General features: G+C 33.0%; 3 protein-coding genes, 1 long non-coding RNA gene and 1 pseudogene across 7 annotated transcripts; 3 read left to right on the forward strand and 2 right to left on the reverse strand.

The window, feature by feature from the left end:
* On the forward strand, window positions 1-2,475 carry LOC111314178 (putative indole-3-pyruvate monooxygenase YUCCA10). Of its 2 annotated transcripts, none has more exons than XM_022915300.2 (4): window positions 1-721; window positions 883-1,116; window positions 1,805-1,927; window positions 2,113-2,259. In XM_022915300.2, the coding sequence occupies exons 1-4, from the start codon at window positions 110-112 to the stop codon at window positions 2,122-2,124; spliced, it is 981 nt and encodes a 326-aa protein (XP_022771035.2). In that variant the 5' UTR covers window positions 1-109; the 3' UTR covers window positions 2,125-2,259. The 2 variants fall into 2 exon arrangements, with proteins under 2 accessions (XP_022771035.2, XP_022771034.2); XM_022915299.2 differs by having other exon boundaries at window positions 6-721; window positions 2,117-2,475.
* Window positions 2,476-2,779: 304 nt separating this feature from the next.
* LOC111314180 (sodium/hydrogen exchanger 3-like) lies at window positions 2,780-8,571 on the reverse strand (annotated as a pseudogene).
* Window positions 8,572-8,591: 20 nt separating this feature from the next.
* Window positions 8,592-11,568, reverse strand: LOC149512129 (uncharacterized). Of its 2 annotated transcripts, none has more exons than XR_016332456.1 (3): window positions 11,059-11,568; window positions 9,404-9,504; window positions 8,592-8,823 (listed from the first exon to the last, which is right to left on the reverse strand). It is a non-coding gene; the product is annotated as an uncharacterized LOC149512129 (long non-coding RNA). The 2 variants fall into 2 exon arrangements; XR_016332455.1 differs by having other exon boundaries at window positions 8,592-8,883.
* Window positions 11,569-17,717: 6,149 nt separating this feature from the next.
* Window positions 17,718-24,533, forward strand: LOC111313060 (auxin response factor 2B-like). 2 transcript variants are annotated; one of them, XM_089752151.1, is made up of 14 exons: window positions 17,718-18,039; window positions 19,036-19,148; window positions 19,612-19,707; window positions 19,862-19,918; window positions 20,119-20,277; window positions 20,631-20,715; window positions 21,151-21,241; window positions 21,535-21,699; window positions 21,800-21,919; window positions 22,120-22,195; window positions 22,289-22,460; window positions 22,613-23,235; window positions 23,564-23,754; window positions 23,875-24,533. In XM_089752151.1, exons 1-14 carry the CDS (start codon window positions 17,997-17,999, stop codon window positions 23,966-23,968), a joined length of 2,085 nt encoding a protein of 694 aa, XP_089608277.1. In that variant the 5' UTR covers window positions 17,718-17,996; the 3' UTR covers window positions 23,969-24,533. The 2 variants fall into 2 exon arrangements, with proteins under 2 accessions (XP_089608277.1, XP_089608278.1); XM_089752152.1 differs by lacking the exon at window positions 17,718-18,039 and adding an exon at window positions 18,432-18,525.
* Window positions 24,322-25,598, forward strand: LOC111314182 (plant/protein). The gene is made up of 3 exons (XM_022915305.2): window positions 24,322-24,370; window positions 24,521-24,943; window positions 25,153-25,598. The coding sequence occupies exons 2-3, from the start codon at window positions 24,683-24,685 to the stop codon at window positions 25,411-25,413; spliced, it is 522 nt and encodes a 173-aa protein (XP_022771040.2). The 5' UTR covers window positions 24,322-24,370; window positions 24,521-24,682; the 3' UTR covers window positions 25,414-25,598.
* The last annotated feature ends 169 nt before the right edge of the window (window positions 25,599-25,767 follow it).

Consider the following 25,767-nt stretch of genomic DNA (forward strand, 5'->3'; position numbering starts at 1 on the left):
TACGATAGTATAAAACTAACCCCACATCTCTGTTTCCATGCCCTGATCTGAGAGCCATTTTGCTTATCATTTTGGCACTACCAAACTAAGAGAACCAGTGACTCCAGCGATGCAAGAACAACCGGTCATTATCGTCGGGGCCGGCCCCTCTGGCCTGGCCACGGCGGCCTGCCTTAAACTCCAATCAATCCCTTACATAATCCTTGAAAGAGAAGATTGTTTTGCTTCTCTTTGGAAGAAATATGCCTATGATCGCCTCCACCTTCACTTAGACAAGCAATTCTGTGTGCTTCCTCATATGCCATTTCCCGACTCTTATCCAAGATTTATCTCCAAAGAACAATTCATAAGCTACTTGGATGATTACGTTTCTTATTTTGAGATCAGTCCTTTGTACCGGAAATGCGTCGTGTTGGCCAAGTTCGATGAAGCAAGCAAGAAATGGATTGTTAAGGCCAGGAACTTGAGTTCTGGTGAGGTTGAGGAGTTCACAGGGAGGTTTTTGGCCGTCGCTAGTGGAGAAACAAGCAACCCTTATAAACCTGAGATTGAAGGATTGAATACATTCCCTGGAAATGTTCTCCATTCAACCCAGTTCAGAAATGGCAAGGCTTTTAGAGATCATAATGTTTTGGTTGTTGGATCAGGCAATTCTGGCATGGAGATCGCACTGGACCTGGCAAATCACGGTGCCAAAACATCTATAGTTGTGCGCAGCCCGGTAAAAAGATACTTACCTCGTTTAATTTTGATCTGATAATTTTCTCTTCATTAATTTGGTTAATTTCGAATCAAACTTGACTCTCTGACGTATTGGAGAGAATCCAAATTCCAAAGTCTGCCTTTCTTTACATATTTTATATGTGGGATATGGTGCTACAGGTTCACATTCTTTCCAAGGGGATGGTGTACTTGGGGTTAATTCTTTTGAAGTATATTCCAGTTAACATGGTGGACTCGTTGATGGTCATGCTCAGCAAGCTTGTTTACGGGGACTTGACCAAGTATGGAATTACCAGACCTAAGCAGGGTCCATTTTTCATGAAAGTTGCCTATGGCAAGTACCCTGTTTTTGATGTAGGAACCCATAACAAGATCAAGTCCCGGAAGATTCAGGTAACATTTGATTTTTTCAAGGAATATAGTACTTAAATATACAATTTTCCTTTCTTTTTTCTCTTTTCTTGTACTACTAACTGAAAATAATAATATATTTTATAAACAAAAAATGTTTCCTAAACGTTTCTTTTTATTCCGAAGAAAGAGTAGGACATTGACATTAGCCGTCAAGGTAGTCATTCAGTTCATTGTCATTAATTATAGCGGATTAATTGGCTAGAAGAAATTGGTGCCACGTTTGAAGGATTGGAGATTGACTTCAATTGCTTCCTCCCTTGGTAATTGAAAAAATGAGGAGTTGATGGTAACAACTTGAACCAACAAGAATTTGGTGAACCATGAGTTGACTTGACGTCTGCCTCTGTCGTGTCAGGAAATGCAGTCTCAATTTGCTTAAAAACCAAAGAAACTCTTCTGCTTTTCAAATTTTTTTCCTTACAAATTTCCTGGTTGGGGAAATCAACCATTGATGTAAATGTGGCATGGGTCCGTCTGTAGAAGAATATTGGGCCTGAACTGAAGGATTTTTTTTTTGAAATAATAAGCCAACAAAAAGAGAAAAACCCTTCGCCCCCAAACCTCCTTTTTTTACTTTTCTTAATTTTCCTCTTTGAAGTCCGAATCAATTGGATGTTAAATTTGTTAATGGGCGTTAACATATATAAATATACATAATCCGCTGCAGGTATTGCCAGCTATATCGAGTATAAGAGACAACGAGGTGGTGTTCGAGAACGGCAAAACACATTCCTTTGACGCAATTGTCTTATGCACTGGCTTCAAGCGGTCCACAAATATCTGGCTTGAGGTATAACATGATATTAGTTTTGCCTTTTCAAAGGAGAGAAAACAAACAATGTTATTATATACCAAGAAGAAGGACAGCATTAACAGTTAAAATCAAAATCAACAAGTTTAAAATCATAATATTGCATCCTTAGAAGAATTATTGAACATTGCCTTGTTTAACTAAAACAAGTTTACTGTTTTGAGGCAGGGAGATGATTACCTGCTGAATGATGATGGAATTCCTAAACCGAGTTTCCCAAACCATTGGAAGGGAAAGAATGGTTTGTACTGCGTTGGATTGTCGAGAAGAGGATTGTATGGGGCTAGCGCTGATGCCGAGAACATAGCCAATGATATCAACTCACTTCTGTAATGGAATCATTCCATTGAACGAGGAATCATATACCAAGTATAATTTATTTGTAACGATTGAAATTTTCCTTCATTTCAGGTCCCTAGAACTAGAAAGAAGGAATATATACATACATATATGCCCTTGTCTTGAACATGTCATGGTATTGGAGTAAAAAGGCAATGTATGTTACTACAACTTTTATAGCTACCAAATTCTGGAAATTACTTGCCATGTCTGCACGGTTCAAGATTTTGCTTCTCAAACCTCACAATAACCATATGAATTATGTTGACTGTTCAATGATTAAAAAATGAATTTTTTGTGTTATATAGTATTACTCGAGAGGAATAAAAAATTCTTCCAAGTAAAACACATTTTTGTGAATTGTGACTTTGTGCCTATGTACATATGCATGCATCTATATTTGAATGCATGTGTCGAATATGTAACAAGATGGAGGCACGATATAAACCGTTTTAACCAAACCGAGGTTGTGCTGCTTCAAGCCATCATTATGAATAATCACTTTCTCTGTTATTCGAGAGAGATGCGAGTACCACGCGAGCAGGCTTTAACATGGCCTGAGCGAGTTCCTCGATGGGAAAAGGATGGTATCCTTTACACAGAAAAGAATGTCTGCATGCACAGTGGTTGACCAAAAAACTCACAAATTTTTGGTACAGATTCCTCTTAATACGCATCATTATTTGGTCAGGCACTTAGATACCAAAATTTAGCTATATTTTTGCCCTAACACCGTAAGCATTTTATCTCCTCTCTCGAGGCAAACAATTCCAGCCAATTCGTGTTGAGAAGATGAAAGTTCTTACAACTATTGTCTTATACTGATGCCAAAGACACTCATTGAAATATGTTCACCAACTTTTGGACAATAAAGTCCATCAAACTGCAGAAGTGTTGATATCATTAATCGAACGACCTAAGCACCACGGACACAGAACCTCGCATGAGCCCTGCCCGCCTAAGTGCATCAAGTGTGTCAGAGGGAAGGAAAACTCAAAACATAACTCTCAACACCAACCCGTTGCTTCAATGTAAATTTGTCACTCTGAGACCTTCTAATTAAATTGGATATAAAGGATAGAGGAAAACAGAAGCTGGCCGTCCAAGTAGAACCAAACCAAGCAGTCTCGGGCTCACCACGGCAGATGTTCCAGGACTACAAAAACACATGAAATATCCAAATGAAAAATGGCTACTGAGAGACATTGATTTGATATTCAAATTACAAACACAATGATAACTGATACACATACTACATTATACTACATTACTTGACAAGATACAATAAATTTCTTGAGATGGTTGAAAACGAGGGTAAAAAGAGTCAATATGTTAAAATTACATATGCAACAGGGTAAGACGCAGCAAGACAAGATCTAATGCAAATGCCATTGGCCAAAAATATAGGCAGTACCTTTTCCTAACAACTTTCCACTTCTCAATATCCAAAGCATCCATACCAACATACAGAAAGATGAAAATCTCTGATATGAAAGATATGCTGCAAAAGCATGCCTGCAATGATCAAATAATCAGCACAAGAATGTCAAAACATGTTTATTTGGGTTTGACAAGGGGTAACTAAATAAATAAAAGAGAATGAAGATAAAAACAGAGAACTTTCAACAATTGGGAAGTCAATTTCAAAGTACCATACTTTGGTGATTCTTGAACTTTCAGTCACATTATGCCAGGTGCAATGTGACATAACAAACCCACAAAAGAACACTGTAAGAATGCTGCTCAAATTGAACAACTGAAAAACAGAATACAATTGCCAACACTGTTATCAAGAAAATAGGGATATGACATGCAAGGTAAAGACAGTACCTGAAATATTACAAAGCTAGATCCTTACTTCAGCCATCATATATGAAAGGCAGCCATGAGAGTCATGAAAGCAACTTCATGATCAGTAGAATGCCTGAAATTTGGAAGAACGTTAGCTACTTAATTTAAAATGAAAAGGAAATGTTATTTGTATAAAGCTTTACGATTCTCATGCCATGCAGATAGATTAGATGACACAGCAAGCCATTGAGTGAGAAGCGGAGAGAGAGAACAACAGATTGTGATGAGAGTTCTAAGAGGTAGCATTGTGGTAAGATTTCTTAGTTTTTGAGCCATCATGAGCTCTGCCTAACATCATAATAAACAAGTATAACCTAAATTTATCATCTATGAGTTAATTAATAATCCATTATGTGAAAATCTAGATTGGTGACTTTTGTCAATAGGTTTCCAATTCTATACAATTGCTGACATTAATAAATTTGCAAACATTTGACAAGCAAAATTTTATTAGAGCTTGTTAAAGCTCTAAACAGAAAATGCCTACCAAGAGAGTTGTGGAACTCCAACACACACATTGAAGCACTCTAACATAGAGCTGAACTAATCTACCGACTAAAAGTTGCATACATTTTCATTTTAACAAAATGAAGTGATGAGACAGCAAGAATTGTTAATCAAATTTGCATCATAAAATGATGAGACAGCAAGAATTGTTAATCATTTGCCTGTACCAGCCAATGTACAATTTCTTTATGATGTATGCACTTATTAATCCAACCTACAAGTGAAATTGATGTTATGTTAGATACATAAATAAAATATATGCATGTTTCTTATCTCAAACAGCCAAAAATCCTTGGAAAGGAATTAAGAATCATTTGTTCCTGGGCTTCATATTGAAAGCTACTTCATAATGCAAGGATGAATAATTTGACCCAAATTTAAATGATATCTTCCTACATGCAACTGCATATCAGTTGAAAGTAAGCTTTAAAGAAACATTAGCAAACTTTAATTAAAGATGCAGACATTACCAAGATACATCTCCAATGTCAAGGAAACCAATATCCAAGTTCTTAAATAATTGCACAGTACCTGAGACAAGAGACAATTATAGAAGTTAGGCTAAAAGGTCAAAAAAGTCCTCAAACAAAATTTCAATAGTTCACTATTTTTCCTCTAACAAAGGCTAAATTGGTGAAAATAGATGTTTGAGGGTTTAATTGATTGCAAAAAGAGATAGGGATTTGGATGATTATTAAATTTTATTTCAGGGGTTCTTTTTACTCTTTTGCCTAAAAGTTACAACACTATTAGCCTAAAAAACACTCTTGCCTGATATAAGGGAAAAGATAAAAATTGGCTACCAAAAGGTAGTATTTACAATCCTAGGAACTCGCAATTACTACAGTCAATCTTTTTTTTGAACCGGTCCTCATTTCTAACAAGCAGTGTGTCATGCTGAGTTGCTGATTATAAACTTAAACAAGCAATGGAATTTATAGAGGCAGTGTTCTATAAAAAAGCCTATAGTTCATTTAATTGAACATTATCTTATGAACACCTAGAGAGCATCAAACATGTGATATTCCTAGGGATAATGCAAGACATCTAACAATGTGTATAAAAATGCCAGAGAAGTTATAATCCTCAACTTCATTTGGAGGCTTGTTATACTTAATATGCTTTCACGGTGATCAGCCTGAAGAATGAACTTCTAAATTTTTCATAATGATAATCCTCCCTTAAAGAAAAATATATCCATCAAATATAAGGTCTGATTTAAGCTTTAGATAAATTTTTTTTTGTTTAGTCAAAATTTTGGAGTAGCTGTAGTATTAGCAGCATTACAAGTTTCCTAGTCAGAAACAAACTTTGAATCCAAACCCTTGAACATATTATGTATAAACAGTATAAATAGATGCGTGCAAATACATGCAACAAGCAAAAAGCAAAAATAGTCAATCAGATGAAGCTGAGGCTTAAATACGTCCACATTGTCTTTACAAATGCATGAAATTGAATAAAAACTAAAGAGTCTTCCTTAAAAACTAAAATATTTTAAAAGTTTGGATATACCAATAGATATGATAACAAACGACATCAAATTATCGACAGCACTGAACAAAGTGATCATCACAAAGTTATGGAAAAATTGCTTCCTGTTGACCAGGAATCTGGTGGATTAAAAAAGACCAGATTATGAAACACATCGTTCCAACAATAAAAAGATTAGAAAAAGGCCGGAGGAACTTCAGTTTTCAAGAAAGAAAGTAGCAAATAAAACTGAATAAAAAGTAAAACAAGCCTGACAATTGATAGTTGTAATATGATTATGAAACACCTCAAGATTTTTTTAACCTCTAAAAAAAAAGGGAATATGGTGCATCATATTCAAATGATAGTTGTAATATCAACAATCGATATGTTGAGGGCAACAAAAAGCAAAGATTTGATAATTTCACATAAGTCAGACTAGCCTGGCATGGAACATGATAGGAGGAAGAAGATATATAAAGAAAAGCTCCTCATTAAATACTAGAACGTGTGAACTCTTTCCTTCAGTGGTAAATAGAATAAATAATAAGACCTGCAATTACCCACAAAATGATCACCATACAAAATTATTTTAAAACAACAACCAAAACAAAGACTTATTAACCTGAATGACAATTGATAGTTGTAATATGATTATGAAACACCTCAAGATTTTTTTAACCCCTAAAAACAAAGGGAATATGATGCATCATATTTAAATGATAGTTGTAATATCAACAATCAATATGTTGAGGGCAACAAAAAGCAAAGATTTGATAATTTCACATAAGTCAGACTAGCCCGGCATGGAATATGATAGGAGGAAGAAGATATATAAAGAAAAGCTCCTCATTAAATACTAGAACGTGTGAACTCTTTCCTTCAGTGGTAAACAGAATAAATAATAAGACCTGCAATTACCCCCAAAATGATCACCATACAAAATTATTTTAAAACAACAACCAAAACAAAGACTTATTAACCTGCATTATTCCAGACCTTACAGGTTGTTAAGTAAGGAGTGATTTGAACAACTCAAAATGGCAAGCACAGTTATCGACTCATTAAACCATCTGTTTTTTTCTCCAGAAGATTAACCAATTACAATGCAGGAACAGAGGAGTGCCACAAAAAAAGTAACAAAATTCACCGGAGCTTGGTCAGGCTCCAATGCCATCCCTAAGTACACAGCCCCCAATTAAATACCCCGAAATAGCTGCCTCAGTCTAAATAATTCCACCACTCCATACTCAAGATTCAACTCAGTTCTTCATTTATCAAAACTTATCTTCACCAAAAATTAAAGATAATACTAATAATAAGCATTGATAAATTGTAATGCTATCAAATATCATTATCATAAAATTATGCACACCAAAGAAATGGCTAGATTTTTCTGTTCGCCTGCTGTAAACAATTTTAAACTACGGGATTTTTTTTTTCTGAAAAAAAATTATAATGTCTTTGAATGAGATGGTGAATAAATCGACTGAACAACTGTTTGACCAAAACAGAGTTTGTTTTACAGGGCAACACACAAAAACAACGGTAATCAATGGTTAAACAACAATTTGATATTTCAAATAGGGCTTACGAAGGAAACCACATGGACCATTGAACCTAAACTAACTTATGCATTCACAATGATATCCCTGTGCAATACGTGAGAGGGAAGAGCTAATGCAATACCTCTCAAAATCAAAGAGTGCATGCAGATTTCACACACACACAAAGAAAAAGGACCAAGAGTCTGTTTAAGTTATGAAGAGATTTTTACCTGTACACTTCCCATTCCTCTCATAGTCATTCAGAAAATGAGATAGAACCATAGTTGGTATTCCATAGCCAATATGTTGAGCATCCTCAGATCTGTAAACCTAAAGGAAGTCTCCTGTTAAAACATAATATTTGGTAGTTAGGGGGAGGGAAAGATAAAGAGGGACTGTATATAGCGCAAGCAAAAGCACATGATGAAAAGAGTAATAGTTGATAAAATAAAAATTGGCCCAACAAGCATACCAAAATTTGAAAGGGAGCAAGAACAAGGAGTACTATATCCTCCTGTCACATAATACCATGCCTCTTTGACATTTTTACAAATTTTTTAAGGAATGCATTTTACTTTTGCATGGTATACATTTTGTACTTGACCATTCTCAATGGCATTATGAAACAAAGTGAAAATTAAACTAAACTAAATAAATGATTTAAAAAAAGAGTTATCTCATAGCAGAATTTGGCATAAATCCACAAATTTTAAGTCATGCAAAACCGACACAGAAGATGTACCTGAAATGCAACCCCAATGCACTCTCCCTGCTCAACCACCACTATTACTTTAAATCTACCAAACAATGACTATCACAATGATATGGGTAACACCTTTCGAAAAGAGACATGATGCAAGGCTTAGATATATAAATTTCAATGACCCACAGGACTTATTGCCGCATCAATATGAAGTGACCTGAAGATATAATATCAGTAAGAAACTTGATACTGTTATTCAATTAACATGTTGGTAAGAAAGGAGAAAAAAAAAAAAAAGATATAGGCATCAAAGTAGTAATAAGGCTGAGGCAAAAACAAATGGATGCTTGTCATTATCACTTTGAAGGGGTGAATCAAACCTCTATACATGATAACCCTTTGTCACTGAAATGGTCCTCATTAAGGATGTCCCACAACAGAAACAGCTCAAAAAACTTGAAAACGAAAAAAACCAGCATCACCACCCTAGCATAATTCACTAAAGCTTCGAAAACCTTGTAATAAAAGCAGAACTGTGAATTCAAGGAATTGTCAATGTCACTTTGATAAAAGAAAAATAGAACAAATTTTATGTTACCATTTTGAAGTCCTAAGCATAAGACTTCATGCCATCTAGCATTATGTCATATATCTCATGCCTAACACAGATAAGGCAGGTATGTGGAACTTCTCACAATGACATTACAGTTACACACTGCTTATTATGACCTTAGATGACCATGAAACATGGAGTAAATGCTTAGTTTACTCCTAGACTTTTAATTATTCAGCTATAGTCATTTGGTATTTGATGGCAGGTCATATTACTGACCCAAATAAAAAAAATCAAAAGACCATAGAAGTTTCTTTTATCATGTGTTAGTTCCTCTGCTGAATCTGAACAATTACTTATTTCATCAAAGCAATTAATCAACTGGACTGTCTTTAAGATTCATGATGAAGTATGAGGTATGGCAAAATGCACTGAGAGAATAGTTATAAGATCAGCAAAAAGAGAAAGAAAATTTTTAAAACCTGAAGTCGTTGCAAGTGTCCCAAGCGAAGTGGTTTGGCTCCTTTCCAATATTCCTTACTCTCTACTGAAAGCAGCACTGGCTAAAACCTCTGGCTAAAACCTGTCCATTAAATCATGAGAAGAAAGTAACCTGCAAGATCTTAACAATGTCCAACAAGCAGTACAACTCGTGACCTGAACAGCTTGGACATCCCTTATCATATTTTCAACTGATACCTTGCTAGCTACTGATGTGAATCAACATGTGTAAATCTTCCTTTGATATAGCTATAACTTTTACAGGCATCTTAAACAAATATCTTAATTTGAAGTAGTATGTTATTTGATGAGAAAACTATATAGGTTAGTAATTCATTTACTTTTATACTTTTATTTTTCTAATAAAGTACTAATGGAATTTAACTTGTTCAACTATAACCCATAAGATCATTCAGACCAGATCTGGATTGGCTAAGAAAAAATACAAAAAACAGAAGTGATGACATTGCAAGATAACTTGAGGACCTTAATGACACAAAAATGCCTGAAGATAGAAGTGAAAGAACCAAAAAATTACTTGACAAAGGTCAAAAAAGCTAACACTTGCGGTTTCATCTTTTAATATCTAGTCAAAACCATCTGGACGTAATATCTCATCATTTGTACCTAAATCCCAGACACACCATAGCTGTATCAGTTAATATATTTTGTTTGAAAATGTATAAGAATATTGAGTGGTTGAGACAATAACATCTTATTCAGCTAGATTTATTTACTTTGGGGAAAGAAACCATCATAAGAATATGAAATTAAATTCTCATAAATTAACAAAAGCACGCAGACACAGACACTTATATATGGTTTCTCTATAAAAGTATATCACAAATGCCAGACTGCATCCCAAATATAAAATAAATAGTTAAGAAGGACAAAGGGGGAGGTGGTGGTTGAGGATGAAGGACGTCTTTGGCTTGAGATTCAAAATCATAGCAACAAAAAACCATTAAAAAATCAAGGCGAAAGAAAAGGAACCCACTCTAAGCAACTAAACTGTTGAAGCCCATTGATGCTTCGAATGTCATGGTATATTGCTATTTACTAACTGATTTAAGTTCTCGCCACTAGTGACCTTCAAATGCTATGGAGGAAAAAGATAGTACCGAATTATTAAGTTGTTAATCCACATGAAAGAAATTAAGCAAATTGTTCTCGAGACTACAAGATTTAAGACACTGCTGATCAAACATTCTAAGAAAGCATTAAAACCACTGCTGACCACATAAAACATTTGATGGGCCATTTCACTTAGATGGCGTTACAGCGCAATTATGTTTATAATTGAGAAAAATCAAACAGCCGTTATTCTTAAACCCTAACAGATTATTTTCACCGACTCGTGCAAATCAAATTACACTATTGAACTGATTCATAATACCAGACTCTCACCCAAGAGGCAGAAACGAACCACAAACCACATTGCAAATTGCCTAATCTTAAATGACGAAATCTACGTTTAAATAAACTAGAAAAAATGAGCGACTAATCAAAGAAGCCATGAACAATTAAACATCGATAACATGTGAATTTTTGCAAAATAAAGTAGCATCCGTTTCAGCGGAATTTGAAAAAAGAGAAACCGAAATCAAACGTAAAGAAAATAAAAGTTAGGGTTTACCTCAGCGTTGGATTTACGCGGAGATGTCGAAGAGCTTCTCTTGAGAGTTAAGAGAGCTCGTTGAGGGAGAAATAAGGAGTGGAGGTGGAAGGGGCGAGACGCCGATGGCAAGAAACGGAATAACTGAAGTAGGTTTTGGATGGCCTTCATGACGAAGAAGAAAAGTAACTAGGTTTCCAATGGCTTTTTTAGAAAGCTTCCAGGGAGAGTGTTGAAGTGAAAGAAAGTGGGAAATGGATGAGAGAAGAGGGAAATTTCTTCCCAACAAACGCTCCAGTCATTTTTATACCGTTGGAGGAGAACGCTCTCCAGTCAAATTCTACCGTTGCAGAAGAACAATAAAAAATTCTACGGTTACAGAAAAACGCTCCAGTCAAAATTATACTATCAACTTAACGCTCGGTCAAAATGTTACCGGTGAAAGAGAACGCTCCATTCAAAATGTTACCGTTCAAAAAAAATACTCTTCAATCAAAATTCTACCATTGCAGAAGAACGCTTCAGTCAAAACCCTACCACTGCTCTTGGATGCTCCGCTCAAAATTTTACCAGTTGGAATAAAAAGCTCCAGTCAAAATAAGAGAAAGGCAACCGTGAAACTTTTTTTTTCCCTATTTTAAGAGAAATAAAAAGACAAATCCATGAATGAGAAGTGCCTGTAAGAAATGTTTGGCGTCCATGTTACGCTTTTTTTTTTTTAATGCCATGAAAAGACAATTAGTCATATGCATTTTTTAAAATTAAAAATTTTAAATTCTTCAATTGAATAATATTATGTACATTTCTTCACAACCTTATGTTCATACAAAAATTATACTTTATGGTAAAATAGTGGCATGATATTAACGTCAAAAGTTCATTTTCCTTAACCACTCCACCATCTTTTGCATTAACGTGATAATCTCAGTTTGCTCCAAAACAACATTATTCCATTCTTATATATTATTTTTTATTTTTTCTCTATAATTCACAATTTAAAATAAAAAAGCTATTTTATTTTTTATTTTTTAAACTTGCTTTATTAATGTCTTCTATCATTTTATAATTTTTTATACCATAATCTATTTTGTTTTATCATAAATTAAAAAATTAAGTAAAAATTATTTATTGTAACTTGTAAATATAGTTAGGGTTGGCAACTCAATTTTTACGAGTTTTGATCCAATCTAACCTTATAAAATCGATTTTTTTTTTTTAAATTGAGTTTTAAGTCGAGTCAGATAATGTTAAAAAAAATTTGAAGTTAGGTCGGATTCAAGTTTTAGGTAAATCCGACTCGATATTATATAAAAATTATTTTTTTATTATTTATTTAATTATTTATTTATATAATATATATTTAAATATTTATATTAAAAAAATAAATATTTTATATTTAAAAATAATATTTTATTAATTTCAAGTTGGATACGATTTATACAATATCGAATCGAATTGAGTTCAAGTATGAAAAAAATAAAAATAAAATTCAAATTGGATCAAATTCAGGTTTGATAAATATAAAATTATATTAGATTTGGGACGAATAAAAACCTGTCTCGACTCGATGTATTGCCAACCTTAAGTATGGTATATCTAGATAATTTCAATATTATGAAAAAAAAAATATTTTTCTAAAAACAATATTGTCTCACTTTTATTCTAAAGGTGTACACTCTGAATTACAACAATGGATTGATGAATTTTTATTGGATTGACAATTTAATGAACATGTTAGCTTAATTGAATTCTGTTTGAATAATTATAAATTATTATACTTAGTTTTTAAAAAATAATATTATTTATGTGCTTATTAATTAATGTTGAAATTAATACACATATAATAGATAAAGTTTTAAATTATATTAACATGAAAAAACATTTTCATACAATAATTTTCACCTTGAATTGAATAAATATTGACCACCATATCATAAAATAAATGTTATCACTTTTCATTAATATTTAAATTTTTTATATCAATAAATATTAAAAAAAAAAAATCCCCATGACGTTTCAGTGCGAGTTGCACTTTTTGTTAGTTTCAATCCTATCATGACGGTGTTTAGAGAGCATCATAGAGATACGTTTGTCTCTAATCCTCCACTAGATTTTTTAAGTCTAGTGAGAAGAATTTCACCAACTGCACTTTTATTTTCAATTTTGTGCATTATTTTGTTTTTCATTTTTATTTTTAGGTTCAGTTTTTAATTATCATTTTTTATTCTTATTTCACTGTCTTTTTATTTTTTAATCCGAACATATATTTTATTATTAATTTTAATTTCATATCAATTATTATTTTTAATTTTATTAAAATTAATCTCGTCATTCATCTAAATAAACCGTTAATAACAAAAAATTCTTAAAAAATAATGAAAGCTTAGGTTCGAACTAAACAAAAATAAATAAATAACGAAATTAAAAAAACTAACATCAATTTCTTGGGCAACAACATAATTTTTGTCACTATTCAGTACAAGTCTCAATTTTCTTTGCAATCCTCACCAGTTCAGCTTAAGCAAGGAAATTCATTTGAAAACACATGAACCGAGTTTCTATGATTTTGTGAATTTCTTCTGATTTCTTCACAGATATTGAGCTTTTTGAATTAAAGTTTTTTTCCATTTTAAGCAAATTTTATCGAGTAAAAGATTATCATTCACGTTACCCAATGGATCTACACAAAGTTTGGATTATTCTATCCATTTTCATTGATATAATAAAAGAAAAAATTATAAAAAAATTTACAAAAATTATAAGAAATGGTATAAAGATTATAAAAGATATTGTAAAAATGCTATAAAGATTATTTAAAATAATATAATGATTACAAAAATATTACAAAAGTTATCAAAAGTGCCATGAAGATAATCAAAATATACTATAAAATGTTATCAAATATATTATAAAAGTTATAAAAAAATTTCAAAAAATGTTATAAATGTTATCAGAAATATTATAAAGATTATTAAAAATATTGCAGAGATTATAAAAAATACTACACATATTAAAAAATACTTAATATGTTATTAAAAATTAAAAAAATTATATTAAAAAAACGTTACAAAGATTATAAAAATAATTGAATGTTATTAAAAATATAACAAAAGTTATAGAAAAAATGCTACAAAAAATTATATAAAAAAAAACTACAACGATTATTAAAAACAATATAAAAGTTATAACAATAATAAAATACTAAAAAGATTATAAAAATCTACGAACGTTATCAAAAATAGTAAAATGCTATAAATGTTATAAAGATTATCGAAAATATATAAAGGTATCTTAATTTCCTTAAAAAAAAATTTTAAAGAGAAATTAAATTTAAATATTTATAAATATTTTATTTTGTTTATTTTTTTCCAATTTTAAATAACCGTGTTCACTCATCTCATTTTTTCTCTTGTTTAGATAGTTGAAAATGTTATTTTCTTCTCATCTTTTTATCATTTACATTAATTATAAATTATAAATTGTTTTAGTATACATTAAAGTACTGTATATATATCACTTTATACATAGATTGGTAGTGACACAAAAATAATGTTAATTATGCTATTTTTGTCAGCCTAAAATTTAGACATACAATTTCCAAGGTTGATAAAAATAGCATATAATAAGTTGCAAAGAGAAGAAATTATTATCATATAAATATTTTTCATATGATTCTTTATTATTATATTAGTTTTTAATTCTTTATCTAAATTGGTTTAATTTCACAATCTTGATAGACAATTAAAACGCCAATTTAATCAACAAGTACTCCCTATATTAGCATTAGAATTTAGAAAAAACATTACTTCCATATGAAAATATTCTGATGCATTTTATCTATAATTTTTTATTATAGTTTTATAATTATTTAATTATAATAAAAAATTACATAAAATTTATTGTTTATAAATATAAATTTTATATAAAATTTGAAAGATTCTATATAATTATAAATATAATTAAATAATTGTAGACATTTAGGTCCAAATTACCCATATTTGGGGATTTTTTTTTATTTTTTTGTTTCAATGGAAACAAAAGCTCTATTATAAGAGAAAATGAAAAGACTTAATTCGAATCCAAATTTTTATGTCATGTTAAAGATTTTTGTGATTATTAAGATATGAAACGGAAAACATAAGTTGGGATACTTTTCTATCCTATTTAAGAGAGAATTAACCATCCGAGGTATATATAAGGTTCTGACAAAGTGTTTTCTTGTTGCTAACATTCATAATTGTTTTGCCAAAGAGGGGTTTTTCATTAGGTTATCAACTGCAATGCCTTCTCGAGGCCTAAGAGAAGCCAAAGGGAACAAAAACGCGAGGCAGAGATAACGTAACCATAAATTTTCTTTCTTTTAGATTCGAATTAATTAATGCTCTACCTATGATATAAATAATAAGGAAAAAAATTTTATGAAACAGTTATATTACATTAATATTTTTTTATTTAAATTATATTATGTAATATGCATTTTTTATTTAAATCATATAGTATAATTATATTATTAAAAAATAAATTGGTAATTTATTAAAATAAATATTTACTATTTAATCATCAAATATTATATATAATAAATTATTAAAATTTTTTTAATAATATAATTATATAACATCATTTAAATAAAAAAATGTAATGAAACTATTTCGTATAATTTTTTCTTGCACCAGACTTGAAAATCTCAATAGACAAAGCTCGTAGGACGGATTCGTATCTACGTGCCATCCTGTAACTTGCCTGCTTGTCGGCCCTGTTTCATTGCAGCCCGTGACGGGCACGGTTGGGCAGCCAAGCTTAGAATAATGGCGTTACAGCGTAGCTTTATTCAATTGGTTACTTACTTTGAACTCCGGCGCTTATTTAGCTTTCCCAGCCGGCTTGTTAAGAGCTAGACGCGTCGTTTCACCACTGTTATTGCTCCACTCTCTATGTCCTTTACTCTCCCTTCACAAGTCACTGTGTTTATGTTTGGATGGGATTGCATTTTTAATAAAATATAATTAAATTTTAATCATTAGATGAATTTAAATATTAATTTTAATAAAATTTATTTAATATTAATTTTTTATTAATTTTTTAATTACAATTATAATAATTATTATTATTATTATTTTTAAGTTTACCAAACCTAAATCTGTTCCATTTCCTTTCCAGCTCCATATCACTCTGCCCCATTAGTAATTGGTGGTAGAGTATTGAAAAAAGAAGAAAAATGCTAGCAGTTTTTGGCTTTTTTTTCCTGCTAAAATGTTTAATATAACTAAAGCATTGTCAAATTTTAATTAAGTTGATAAAAATTAAATATATTATTATTTAATTTGAATTACCGGTAGTTACGATATAGTGCTATTAAACATTTTTTTAGTTCAAATTCACTGCGATTATTAGTTGGATAATTTTGTTACGGTTCGGTTTATCTTTACACAACAAAGGAATAACCTCCGTTGATGGGAAAGAACGGATACACTGAATCACCGCATCTCATCTTGAACAATTTTGTACTCATTAATTTCTTTTAACTCAACTTTATTCATGCATTTAAAAAATTATTAAGATTAAAATAATTTTAACAAATTTACAAAATAACATTCTTTTTCTACTTAGATTATTAACTTTTTTGTTCAAGTGTACTCTTAAGTAATTATTTTTTAAATATTAAATAAAATTAAAATATATATTAAAATAATTTTTTATTCATTTTAAATAAATGTTTTTAATGTTTATTTTTCATTTTCACCTCCATTCAAATACATATTTAATCATTAATTTTAATTTTATCACTTCAATAATTAATTTCAATATCACCAAAACTAATCTTATCATTTATTTAAATAGACTTTTCGTTTGTAAGATATATGTTTTATTTCCACAGCAAATAATTTATTTGAATTAAATATAAAAAAAAGCCCTTCAATAAAAATTAAATAATTATTCAAAATTTTATTAGTTTATTATATTGAATTGAGTTTTAAATATTTACTTTCATTCAATTGAACCAATGAACATATATTTTTATCCAATTAAACTCTTGATTTGATGAAAATAAATATTGACGGTTAATTAATTTTTATCTAATAAAAGTTTAATGGATAAAAATATATATATTTAAAAGTTTAATTGATTATAATTAAATAATAAGAGATTAGAAAATTATTTAATTTTAGTTCATGAACTTTTTTAATATTTATACCAATTTTTTTATAAATCATATGTAAATTTAATATAAACTTTTGTTAAAATTTACTTTATGCCCCGGAGTGAAATAACCTCCCATATCCGTGGTGACAAACAATACTAAAATGGAATAAAAAACAAACATCGTCTTATGTTAATTTGATTTAATCCCATGTGTTTTAAAGTTACAAAAGAAGTAGAAAGGATCTGGGGGCAGCTTGGTCTCCAGATGGAGGGCATGCTTGCAACCCCCTGGATGCTTAACAGATCAACATTGGACACGTAATAAAGATGAAGCCAGCTGTGGTTGGTCCCTATAATCACTTGTCCCAAAAGGATGATTAAAAAGACAAACCCACCATGCAGCCAAGCCAAGGCTCAGGATCCCATCCCAATATCGATTAGGCCATCACAATCAAAGAGAAAGACAAATAACCGACGAGACCAAGCCTCCAAACTCCATGATCTTTAACATGACCCATCAGAACACGCCCTGGACCCACAGCCAAAACAACATCTTCATCCAAAATCAACGGTTGTTATTTGTTAATGCACTAATGCTATTGTGATTCAGTATTATGTTAACATGTATATAATTTTAATTAAATCTTCCTCAAAATATTCGAAAGGGAGAAAGAAGAGGCGGAGAATGCCAGAGTTCCAGAGGCGATGCGCGCATGCATGTGCATGAAAGGACAATAAAGCACTTGGGATTTATCGGTGGCTAAAGTAGCAACTATCGCCAGGGATCAACATCCCAACCACAACTAAAAAAAAAAAGTATGCGGGGTGAGAGTCAGTCAGACAGACACATACAACACAATGGTACCAGTGACTGTCACCTTTCTCTATTCTATCTTGCTTGCATGCACTTTGGGCACACGATGAAAACGTTTTCGCATTAGTAATCATCACAAAACGGAGAATTGGGGGAATAGAGGGGGCTGGGGGGTACTTGGTGGTGGCGGGGGTGAAAGATAGAGGTTGTTTCTGTGGTGACATGGGACCGCCTGATTCTTAGGGACTCTTTCTGTCAACTTTTGTCATTTTGCTATTTATTTACAAAATTTAAACATACACAAACCTTTGCCTCTTCTCTTCCTCTCTTTCTCCCTTGTTCTTATTAGCTGCGTCTTCCTTGTTCAAGGATAGAGGTTTCTTCTTTGATATATACTCCATCTTTTGGTTTTATAAAAAGAGAGAAAGGAGAAAGAGCGATGGGTGGTGAACGGAATGGTTTGAACGCTAAGGTTCCTTCTCACTCCAGAAGACGTATCGACGTCGATGGCTTGCGTCCTCCAAATAACCATGGTTATCAGTCCCTTGACAATATGTTATTTCCTTCCTTTATAAACTTCTGTTAATTTTGGTTTTTTTTTTCCCCATAACTATTTATCCTAACGCTTGTTTATCAAGACTATGTTCAATAAACTTGACTTCTAGCTTCTTCTGTTGTTCACTGTAGAATTATGAGATGTAATACTTTATCTTTGTTTTCCTAATTTGCTTGAACTTGTTTGGTGAAGATTATTCTTCGTAGAAGTCATAAACCGCATCGACTTTTGTTCTTTCTTTTGAATCTTGTTTCAACCTCATATGTAGTGACATACAGTGGAAATTAGTCAATCATCTCATTTGTTTTTTTGTCCCAACTCTAGGCTCTTTAATCTGTAGAACGGGTCCCCTATGTTTCAATTTATTCATCACTGATCAGCAGAACTGGTTTCTTTTCTTTTTCTTTTTTTTGGTATTTTTTGTGCTTTGAGGTACTATTGTTTGATTTTGTTTTGAGGGTTGTGGCTTGATTTGTCGTGAAATCAGGAGAAAAAGATGATCTGTATATTAAACTATGGCATGCATGCGCGGGTCCAACAGTTTATGTGCCACGCACTGGAGAAAAGGTTTTGTACTTCCCTCAAGGTCACATGGAACAGGTTCTATCCCCTTTATAACTTGCTCTTTTCTCCATCCGTTTAAGCAAATTTTTTATTCTCCTTAAGCCAATGATTAATTAAGGCTTTTCTCTTTCCCCTTAAAACTTGAGATATAATGAAAAATGGACCCATCCCATTATGTAAAGTATAAAAAAAAATCATAATCATAAAGTTGATTTCACAATACTACTGTAAGATATGTGTGATGACATTAGAATAGGAAGTTCATCTTCTTTATTGAATAAACTAATTACTAAGTATAATCTGAATTGAAACTGGGATGATTTTCTTTCCAATAGCAATTTTTTCTTTGGTTTTCCCAGTTACACTTGCACACTAATAGAGCTATAGTTTTATTGAAAAGAAAAAGTTAGAGGTCCTGAGTCTGATAAAAAAAAATTGTATTGATAAATATTTGCTTGTGTATTCATTTGTATATTTGATGATTAAGCTTTTGATGCAGGTCGAGGCATATATGAAGGAAGATGGGACGATGGAAATGCCCATCTACAATTTACCTTCTAAGATCCTCTGCAGAGTGGTGCATGTTCTGCTTAAGGTATCCCCCGCAAATGTACATTTTATTGTCTCCTAGTGACTTTAATTGGAAAAAATGGACGGGTTACCCTTTCGGGAGGTTATAATTAGTTGTGTGCATGTAACTATGCAAGCTCATTATAAGTTGTTTATAATGCTTCATTGCGTCATTTCAGGCAGAACCTGGTACAGATGAGGTCTTTGCACAAATTGTGCTACTTCCTGAGGCAGAGGTTAGATATACGTTAAGATGCTAAGAGTTTCTTTATTTTATTTACTTTGCTTTAGACTCACCCTAGGTAATTATCCTTTTTATTTTCCAAATGAGGGGAATTCGCTTGATGCATTCAGATGATGTAGCAACTAGATTCAGTTCACGTTCATTTTTTTCCTAAATCTTTTGTATGATTAATGCTTTTTCCTGCCTTAACAGCAAGATGAGCTAAGTGTGGAGCATAGAAATTATCAAGCTTTACCTCAGAATGCTTATTCACGGTTCTTTAGTAAGAAACTGACTCCATCTGATACAAGCACACATGGTGGATTCTCTATTCCAAAGCGACATGTTGATGATGGGTGTCTTCCACCCCTGGTTGGTATTTTTATGTGATTCTTTTGTCTTTTTTGTGCATTCATGTTCAAAACATAATACTTTTGAAGTTTTGAAGATTAGATACTTGACATTTAAGAAGCTGCTTAAAACTAATTGTTCTTCAAACAAAGGGTGCAGAATCATGTAACTTGGTAGTCCACCATGTAATCAAATTATTTGTGGAAAAGAAATAGCCTGCAGACTCGTGACTTCCAGTCTTCAGGCTTATATATTTATGGTTTTCTGCACGATTCTTTCACTTGTGGAACCGGTTTTACCGCATCAGGGAAGTCTTAACTGATCTGAACAGGCCATATCATTCATGAATTATTAAGTTATGCATATTGTTGCAGGACATGTCTCAGCAAACCCCACAGCAGGAATTGGTCGCAATAGACTTGCATGGTTTTGAGTGGTGCTTTCGCCATATTTTTCGTGGTACCATAATCTTTCTACCACTAATCTACATTTTAAACCTGGGATATTTAAGCATTACCATGATCAACTCATTGCACCAAGAAAGTAACTATGGATGTCTCAAAAATATCCACATATTGTCTTAAAGTAACATAGTACTTATAGACGAAGATTGTTCAAGCACTTAGGTTGAGTGCCATGATTATTGAAATACTAACTTAAATTTGGGCTATTGGTTGAAACTTTCTGATTATTCTATTGATAGAAAGGGCTAAAGAAGGAAAAGAAGCCCCTAGTTTTCGCGAATGAAATTTTCACGTACTTGCATTAAGTTGTATGAAGTGCAGCTTGTCCTAATGTTCTTTAGAAAGGATGATTTTGCATTATTCTTTGTTTCTTTTGGAACCTATTTCATATAGTTAGTTTCCTTATGGACTTTGTTCCCATCAAATGTAGGTCAGCCAAAAAGGCACTTGTTTAGCAGTGGTTGGAGTACATTTGTGACATCAAAGAAGCTAGTTGCTGGGGATGCATTTATCTTTCTTAGGTTCTTTCTCTCTCTCTCTCTCCCTACCACCCCATCCCATCCCACCCCACCCCCCCCCCCCCCCAAAAAAAAAAAAAAGTGCCCACATTTCTGTACAAGCTTTTCCTTTTTGTGTTCCTACATGCTTTGTGTTTTAGACATAAGTCTAGCTATATATCATATGCATGCTTACACGGACATAGTGTTTGGGAAGTTATGAAGGAATTTCTTTTTTAAAATGTTGGTTTTATGGTATATGCTATATTAAGTGATGAATAAAACAAAAATTACAAGAAGAAATGATTGTTCTCTAGAGGGGAAAATGGAGAGTTTCGTGTCGGAGTTCGTCGAGCAATGACACTACTGAACAATACATCAATACCCGTCATATCTGGCCACAGCATGCGACATGGCATACTTGCCAGCGCTTTCCATGCCTTTTCTACCAGAAGCATGTTTACTGTCTACTACCGTCCTTGGTAAGTTTTGACATTCTAACACAAAGTTCAATGTATTATAAAACTTCACTTCTCACACTGGAACTGAAAGAGCAAGGCATTAATTCTTGCATCTTTGCAGGACAAGTTCTTCTGAGTTTATCATCCCACTTGATCAGTATATGAAGTCTGCTGAAATTGACTACTGCATTGGGACAAGAGTTAGGATGCAATTTGAAGGCGAAGAATGTGTGGAACAAAGGTACCCACCCTATGATTTGTGGACAATTTTATCATAATCTTTCACAGAACTGAATGGCATAATGCTACAATTTGGTCTAATTTCCTTTTTAGTATTTCAAAACCTAGCAAATAAACAACTAGTTAGTTGCATATTATTGGATTATTTGAAGCATGTTATTCCCAGCTCCCTTTAACCTAATGCACTCATCTTAAAACCAGAGCCCTCGGCACTATCATCAGCATTGAAGATGTAGATCATATTAGGTGGCCCAATTCTGAATGGAGATGTCTGAAGGTAACATGTGCTCTTTTGCATGCATGATTGCATGACCCATTTCTAATTTAATATTTATATATTCAATCTATTCATGAACTTCTACAATTTTAGGTGAAATGGGATCCCACAGCGGGTGAAATTTTGCATCCTGAAAGAGTTTGTCCTTGGAACATTGTTCCAATGGAATTCACTAACAAGAAGAAACCTTCCATTCTGCATCAACAAAAGAGGGTTCGTACTGATGATGCATCATCCCCAGGGTTTTCTAGCTTGCTTATGAATGGTGGGTTATCTATATTCTTGTCTGGATTCAAGATAGACTGTTTAAGGAGATCCCTCTAGATCTGGATCTGGAATATGATCATATTAGTTTTACAGATTTATATTATCGTCGGCAGTCTTTCCAGCTACTGACGATAATTTCCATTTTACCAGGAATGTGGCATGGTTCAGTCAAATATGAATCTCAAAGTAGCTCAGGAGTCATGCAAGGTCAAGAAGATAGTGACACAGATGCGAATCAATCGGGTGCACTAAGACAACCATTACCGCATTTTCTCCCACAAAATCCTGGTTGGGCCTCAATGCAACAGCAGATGGAGAATCAACTAGAGGTTCAGATTCCTATCTGCAATTCATTTGATCAATTTACCAGCGGCACAAATCTCTTTACAGGTGGAAAAGTAGCAAGTTTGGGTCTTCAAAATAATTGGCCCCCAACATCCTCCTCCTATGGAGTTCGTGATGATTCTCTTGCTAGAAGAAAAGTTGAAGTTCCAAATGTCAATTCTCAGAAATGGAGAAATTTGGAACTAAACAATGAAAATGAAACTTCACTGTACGAACCAAATGGTGGTCACAGATACATGCTTTTTGGAGTAAATTTAGTTAATGGTCCACCAGAGCTCCCTTCACCACAAGTTCTCACTTCTAGTGAGGTTGAAAGTCTTTGTTCCATCGATCCAACATCTCAGTCAAGTGTTTCAGAACCTTCAATGGTTACATCTAGCAAGCACTGCAACAACTGTTGCTCTGTTAGCAATCGGAGTTGCACCAAGGTACTTCTGCTTTTCTAAATAATTCCACCTTTTCCGTGGTCGCAAGAATGAAAATCCATCTGCTTTGCATTCTTTTTTCTTCATGCTCAGGTAACTTTCACTCGACAGGAATGGTTACTCAATGGGTAAAGCGTTTCTAAATGAGGAGGTTTAGGTGTAATTCTTTGTTTAAGTTGAATTGCATATTGATTGTTGGATGTCGTATACTCGTATGGAGTTAGCAATCATGGCTCTTTGTTCTCCAGATTTTCCTTTTTTGCAACCTGAACTATCTATACATTGATTGTTTCTGAAATTGATTCTGAGACCATATTCCTTTATCTTTTAGGTGCTCAAGTATGGAACTGCTCTTGGAAGATCAGTTGATCTCACTCGATTTGATGGATATGAAGACCTCATCTGTGAGCTTGATCACATGTTTGATTTTAAAGGAAGATTGATAGATGGAAGCAGCGGCTGGCATGTAACCTATACTGATGATGAAGGAGACATGATGCTGATTGGAGATTACCCATGGCAGTTAAGTGCAAAACAAAACACAATTCTATTTAAAACAACCCATTCTCCAACTCCCAAAAGAATGTATGTCATCAATTTTTTTATAACATTTGCTTTAACGAGATCTTATTGCAATTACAGGAAATTTCAGTGTGAGGTCCGAAGGATAGTCATCCTCCCGAAGGAAGAAATCGACAGGCTGAATCCGAGCTCACCAAATCCAACATCTCACTAAAAGGTCTTTGCTGAAGTCTTTTAAATCATCGGTAAGGTCTGTTTAATGCTTTCCTATGCGAAGGAATAATGCCAATGCACACTGTATGAATGGAGATTTTTGTTCTTTTAGTTGTGTTGTTTTTAAAGAGATTCAGTCTATGGATACTGCATCTCTGAATGCTGCCATGGACATTACATATGGATTATGAGCTTTCACGCCTTGTTTAGGGTCCGTCAAATATGGATAATGGATTTTATGGAATAAGGCAATGGCCAATGGGTATCTTTAGCTAATACGCTTCTTGTTGATATATATTACTGCTTAGAACTTCTATAACTATCTTTAAATGGTCTCTCACTATTGCCTCGCAGCTTCAGATTGTCTATGTTTAAGCACTTGGGCTGAAGACCCGCATTTAAGGTTCAATATTCATTTTTCTTTTGAATTAGGGTTCAAATATATATACATAATTTTTTTTTCCTTTTTTTTGGGTACCAATATATATTATTCGTTGGCTTTTATAACCAGTATTAATGAGATAATTTAGACCAAAACGGTGTCGTTTCACAGGACTTGTTATCCCAAAATGACAGTGGATAATATTTACTTTTCCCAACTGACAAACTCCCGTCAATATCAACTGAACTGAGAAATTATCCCCGTTTTCCATTTTCGCGAAACAAGGAATTCCCAAACACAAACATCAGAAAAATAGGAATAATTAACCAAGCAATGAAATCCATATGTTTCTCCTTTGCAACCGCAACGGCTACCATCTCAAATTCCGAAAACCTCCGTCGGTCGCTAATTCGGAAACCCCCTTCAATACTAACCCCTAATTTTCCAGTCAAAAGAATCCAAAGGTCGCTCATTATTCTAAGATCTCAGTCTTCTTCAGAGCCACGAGAGAATCAGCAAGGACAAGACCCAGAAACCTTAGTTCAAGACCTGAGAGTTCCAGACCACTGGTTACTCCCTTCCAAGGCCATGGAGGTACCCATTATTGAAATTTCACTTTCATTTTACTACTCATAATTGGAAATACTGTTTTTTACTAATCTTGAAATTACTTGATTCCATTTCGTAGCTTAAAGTCATTTGATTTCTTAGTTTGCAATTTTCATGGCCTTGTTGAATGAATTGTGAAGTTCTTTCGTGCTAAAAGAATTAATTTATCTACTTTATCATAATACCATTTGTAGGAATCTGAATGGCTTAGAATTACCCTTCATAAATGGTTGGATGATGAATACTGCCCGGAGGAAACAAACGTGGAGATCAGCAAGGTTGCTGCCCGGTCGTACTATCAATCTTTGTTAGAGAAACAAACAGACATCGGTGAGATCCTTTTGAAGATGGCTAGAGAACTAGAATCAATTTCTTATCAGGAAAGTTTTCATGGCGCATTCTCGTCTGCCAATGCAGCAGTTAACTTGATTATCCAACGAATAGATCGGCTGTAGGTTGAGTTGTTGATCGGGTTGAAGGCCTGAAAGTAATTACTCATTATTTACTGATTAAACTTGGTAGTGCTTCGAGTTCGATTTGTAGTTACACTCTGTCTTTAACTCTTTTCTAACTCTTTTCTGCGATTTGTTGTACCTACAAATCTTCTTTTTACATTGGAAAATCTGCAGATGGTAGAATCATGAGACAAAGTTGCATTCTCATTGAAACTTTTGACTTCTTAATTATTCCTCTTCTATAATAAATTCCAGGAACATTACTCATTAAGGATAAAATTCTGTAGCAGAAAGCCATAATAAAGCAAATGCAAAGAAAAAATAGAACACCCAAGTTTGTAGCGTCCACTCTCA

The sequence above is a fragment of the Durio zibethinus genome, chromosome 23 (assembly GCF_047325235.1).
Source record: "Durio zibethinus cultivar Kanyao isolate XHJ-2024 chromosome 23, ASM4732523v1, whole genome shotgun sequence".
Lineage (NCBI taxonomy): Eukaryota > Viridiplantae > Streptophyta > Magnoliopsida > Malvales > Malvaceae > Durio > Durio zibethinus.